This window comes from Helianthus annuus, chromosome 11 (genome assembly GCF_002127325.2).
Source record: "Helianthus annuus cultivar XRQ/B chromosome 11, HanXRQr2.0-SUNRISE, whole genome shotgun sequence".
Lineage (NCBI taxonomy): Eukaryota > Viridiplantae > Streptophyta > Magnoliopsida > Asterales > Asteraceae > Helianthus > Helianthus annuus.
This window is the reverse complement of record NC_035443.2, coordinates 27,815,512-27,819,179: the sequence shown is the minus strand read 5'-3', so window position 1 is coordinate 27,819,179 and position 3,668 is coordinate 27,815,512. Positions and strand designations below refer to the sequence as shown.

General features: G+C 38.8%; 1 protein-coding gene across 1 annotated transcript; it reads left to right on the top strand.

Annotated features, from left to right (window-relative positions):
• Window positions 1–1,556: 1,556 nt before the first annotated feature.
• LOC110887994 lies at window positions 1,557–3,228 on the top strand. The gene is made up of 4 exons (XM_022135546.1): window positions 1,557–1,778; window positions 1,886–1,964; window positions 2,177–2,699; window positions 2,766–3,228. Exons 1-4 carry the CDS (start codon window positions 1,557–1,559, stop codon window positions 3,226–3,228), a joined length of 1,287 nt encoding a protein of 428 aa, XP_021991238.1.
• Window positions 3,229–3,668: the final 440 nt, after the last annotated feature.

Genomic DNA, 3,668 nt, shown 5'->3' with positions numbered 1-3,668 from the left:
GAAGACATGGATGTTTTGTTTTCTTTACAAGCGTAAATTGTGTTGAACTGTGAAAGAAAGAAAAAATTGTATTTATTTGCTTAAAAATCTATTTTGACTATGAAAGGCCAAGAAAGATAATATTCTCTTTGGAAAGAGTAAACTGCAATTTTACCCTCTGTGGTTTAGGCTAATTGGCACTCTGACCCCCTCTAACGAAATAATTGCAACCCCCCCCAACGTTGATATTATGTCATAATTTTACCCCTTGTCCCATGTTTCCGTCACTGATCAACGTTTGATGTTAATGGTCAAAGGGCAGAAAGGTAAATTCACCCTAATCTTTACCTGCAACCTCATATAATTCCCATTTCATCACTTTGAAACCCTCAATTTAACCTACCTCTAAAATCAAGAATTGTACATGGCGACCTTTTGCTGTGTTAATTTGTTATTGATGTTTGTTTACAGGTGAAACCCAAACTCAATTTACCATTAAATTTCACCATGGAGGTAATTTTGTAGAAAACCCAAATAGGAAATACTTTGGTGGGAAGATGAACTACATTGATCATGTAGATTTTCGAGTGTCGAATACGAATGTTTTAGAGGAGATGGTTAAGAAATTAGGATACAATGATGGTCTCTTTTTCTGCATTCATTACAAGGAAGCCTACTGTTCTTCGGATTTTTGGTCTTAGGACATTAAAATGTGATGTTGACTTAGAGCCTATCTTTGATCATGTGCGTCAAGGAGTCCACATGATAGACATGTATGTTGAACACCGGAGGTCAACAATCTTGATTGAGTTAAGTGAAGTTCCTGTAGGGCCATGTAAAGCAATTGTTCCAGCATCATTTCTAATAAATAATCAGAATCAAAGTCTGAATGAAGATGAGGAAGAAATTGAAGATCATAATGAAGAGAGTGAAGAAAGTGATCCTGATTATGAGTATATTGAGGAAGATAATTTGGTTTATGAAATAGAGGTGGATATGCAGAGGTTCAGGGCTAATGTTGAATTTACTAGGGAAGAACTGGATGGTTCAAGTGATAGGGATCATGATGATGGGAGAAGCGAAGAACTGGAAGGTCATCTGCCTGTAGACCTGGAGGACTTTGAAAGTGGGTCTGATGACAATTCAAGCCTTAGAGATAAGGTTGCCCGGAAGATAAGGAGGAGAAACAAGGGTGGTTTAAAAGGACCAAATGATCTGCCATTCTTTGTTGGTCAGCTTATTGATGACAAGAATAAGATGAATCAGATGGTCAAAGATTATGCTCTTAAGGCAAGGAGGGATGTGTTTATCCTAAAAAAAGAATTGTTAAGGTATAGGGTAGTATGTTTTAGAAGTAATCCACCACTACTTGGTCCTGTAAAAAAAAGGGAGATGAGGGGCAAAATAGTAAATGCAGCAAAGTAGGGCAAAAATACAAGCACTTTAAAAGGCATACCAAGCCCACCTGCCCTTGGGCAGTTCACATCTCAAGGCATACGGCCAAGGATAAGTGGTGTGTGAAGACCATTCATAATCAAGATAATTGTTTGACAACAAGGGCCGTTTCTTTGTACACAATGAGTTCGATTGCCAGAGAGATCCAACCTATGATTGAAAGCAACCCAGACATGCCAATTCATGCAATTCAAAGTCAACTGCTTCGGAAGCATCAGCTAGAAATATCACTACATAAGGTCTTTAAAGCCAAGAGGATAGCAACTACGAGGATTTATGGTGATTACCAAGAACAATATGGTCTTCTAAGGTCATACTGTGATGAACTTCTAAAAGCCAACCAGGTATTATAATTAAAATTGATGTGGAGCCATGTGGGAACTCAGGTAGTCCTACAAGGCAGTTTCGAAGGATTTATGTCTGTTTTGCATCTATGATGACAGAATTTAAGATGATTGGAAGACCGTTGCTGGGTGTCGATGGTTGTTTCATGAAAGGTCCATTTCCTGGACAAATCTTGAGTGTTGTTGGTATAGATGGGAACAATAGCATATATCCAGTTTGTTATGCCCTTGTTGAGGTAGAAACAACACAAAGCTGGAAATGGTTTTTGCAACTGTTGAGAGATGACCTAGGATGTACGGCTGAGTCTTGTTTTACCTTCATCAGCGACAGACAAAAGGTAATGAGTTCTTAAGTGTTAATTCATAATTTTCAATTAACTTTGGTTGCAAAATATTAGGATTAATTGCAATTTGTATCACAGGGTCTGATACCAGCTATGCTAGCTGTTTTCCTAATGGTGAGCATAGATTTTGTTTGAGGCACATCCATGAGAACATGAAATCCATGTGGCGTGGAGATCTTTACAAGAATTTGCTTTGGTCAGCCAGAAGGAAGAAATCTATTCCATATTTTAACAAAGCTAAGGAAGAAATTATGACAACAGAACGAACTATGTATGACTGGCTGAATGAGATCCCATACACCGCTTGGTCAAGAGCATATTTTTCTGGAAGAGCTAAATGTGATATGTTGCTGAACAACATATGCGAGGTTTTTAAGAGACAAATCATAGGAGAAAGGGACAAGCCGATTATCACATGCCTAGAATTCATTAGGGAGTACATGACCAAGAGGATAGTGAATGTCAAGAAATTGCAAGCAAAGTGTATGGGGCCACTGACTCCTCATGCCACTGAGGTCATCGAAGAGATCAAGAAACAGGCTGCTAAAATGTCTGTTTTAATGGTTAATTCAGACAAGTATCAAGTAACAGGTCCGTGATCACAGTGTGTTGTGAATGTTAAACATAAAACTTGTGCATGCAGGAAGTGGGATTTGACAGGGATGCCTTGCAAACATGCAGTTGCAGCCATATGGGATATGTCGAGGAATAGCATTGATGCTGGCATACCAGAAGAGTGGGTTTCTGATGTGTATTGGATGTCAACAAGGAAGAAAGTTTATGAGAATGTGATAGAGCCAATCAATGGGCCGGAGATATGGACTCCTTCACAGTGTCCAACAACGCTCATCCCACCAAAGCATCATACACAAGTTGGAAGGCCAAAGAAGAAACGAAAGAAGGCATTTGGTGAAAAAGAGCTTAAGCAGGAGTTCGAAAAAGGAGGTAAAATGACCAGAAAGGGAACCAACATCAAGTGTGGTAATTGTGGGAACATGGGTCACAATGTCAGGAGCTGCAAAGGACAAGGGGGTGAACAATCCACTGCTTCACAGGAATCACATACTGCCACTCAAGGTGCACCAGTTTACAATCTTTATGAGTGATGGGTGGTTTTTATGGTTTGTAGTATCTGTAGTTGTTTGGTTGTTTGTCAAGTTTCTTCATGACAATGTTTGTTTTCATTTCTGCACGTTTGACTATGGTTTGTAACTTTAGACTATCTTTGTAAGTTTATTATCTTGTCATGAAGATGTTTGGTTGTTGCTGCTTTATTATGTTCACATTTGTGTTCAAACAGAATTTCGGCGAAAAGTGATTCGATTACATTGCAACATTTAGTACAAATAAGTGGTCCAAAATACAACATACAACCAAACAAATCTAGATGCTGCTTTCTACCCTATTTCCAGTGATAATCATCCAAACAAGACCAATCCGAATCAGAACTATTCTCCCCTTCATGTGGGTCAAAGTACCAATCATCCTCTTCATCCCAATATGTGTAATCCCATGCATGTACCAGCACTTCAGGGTCATAATCCTT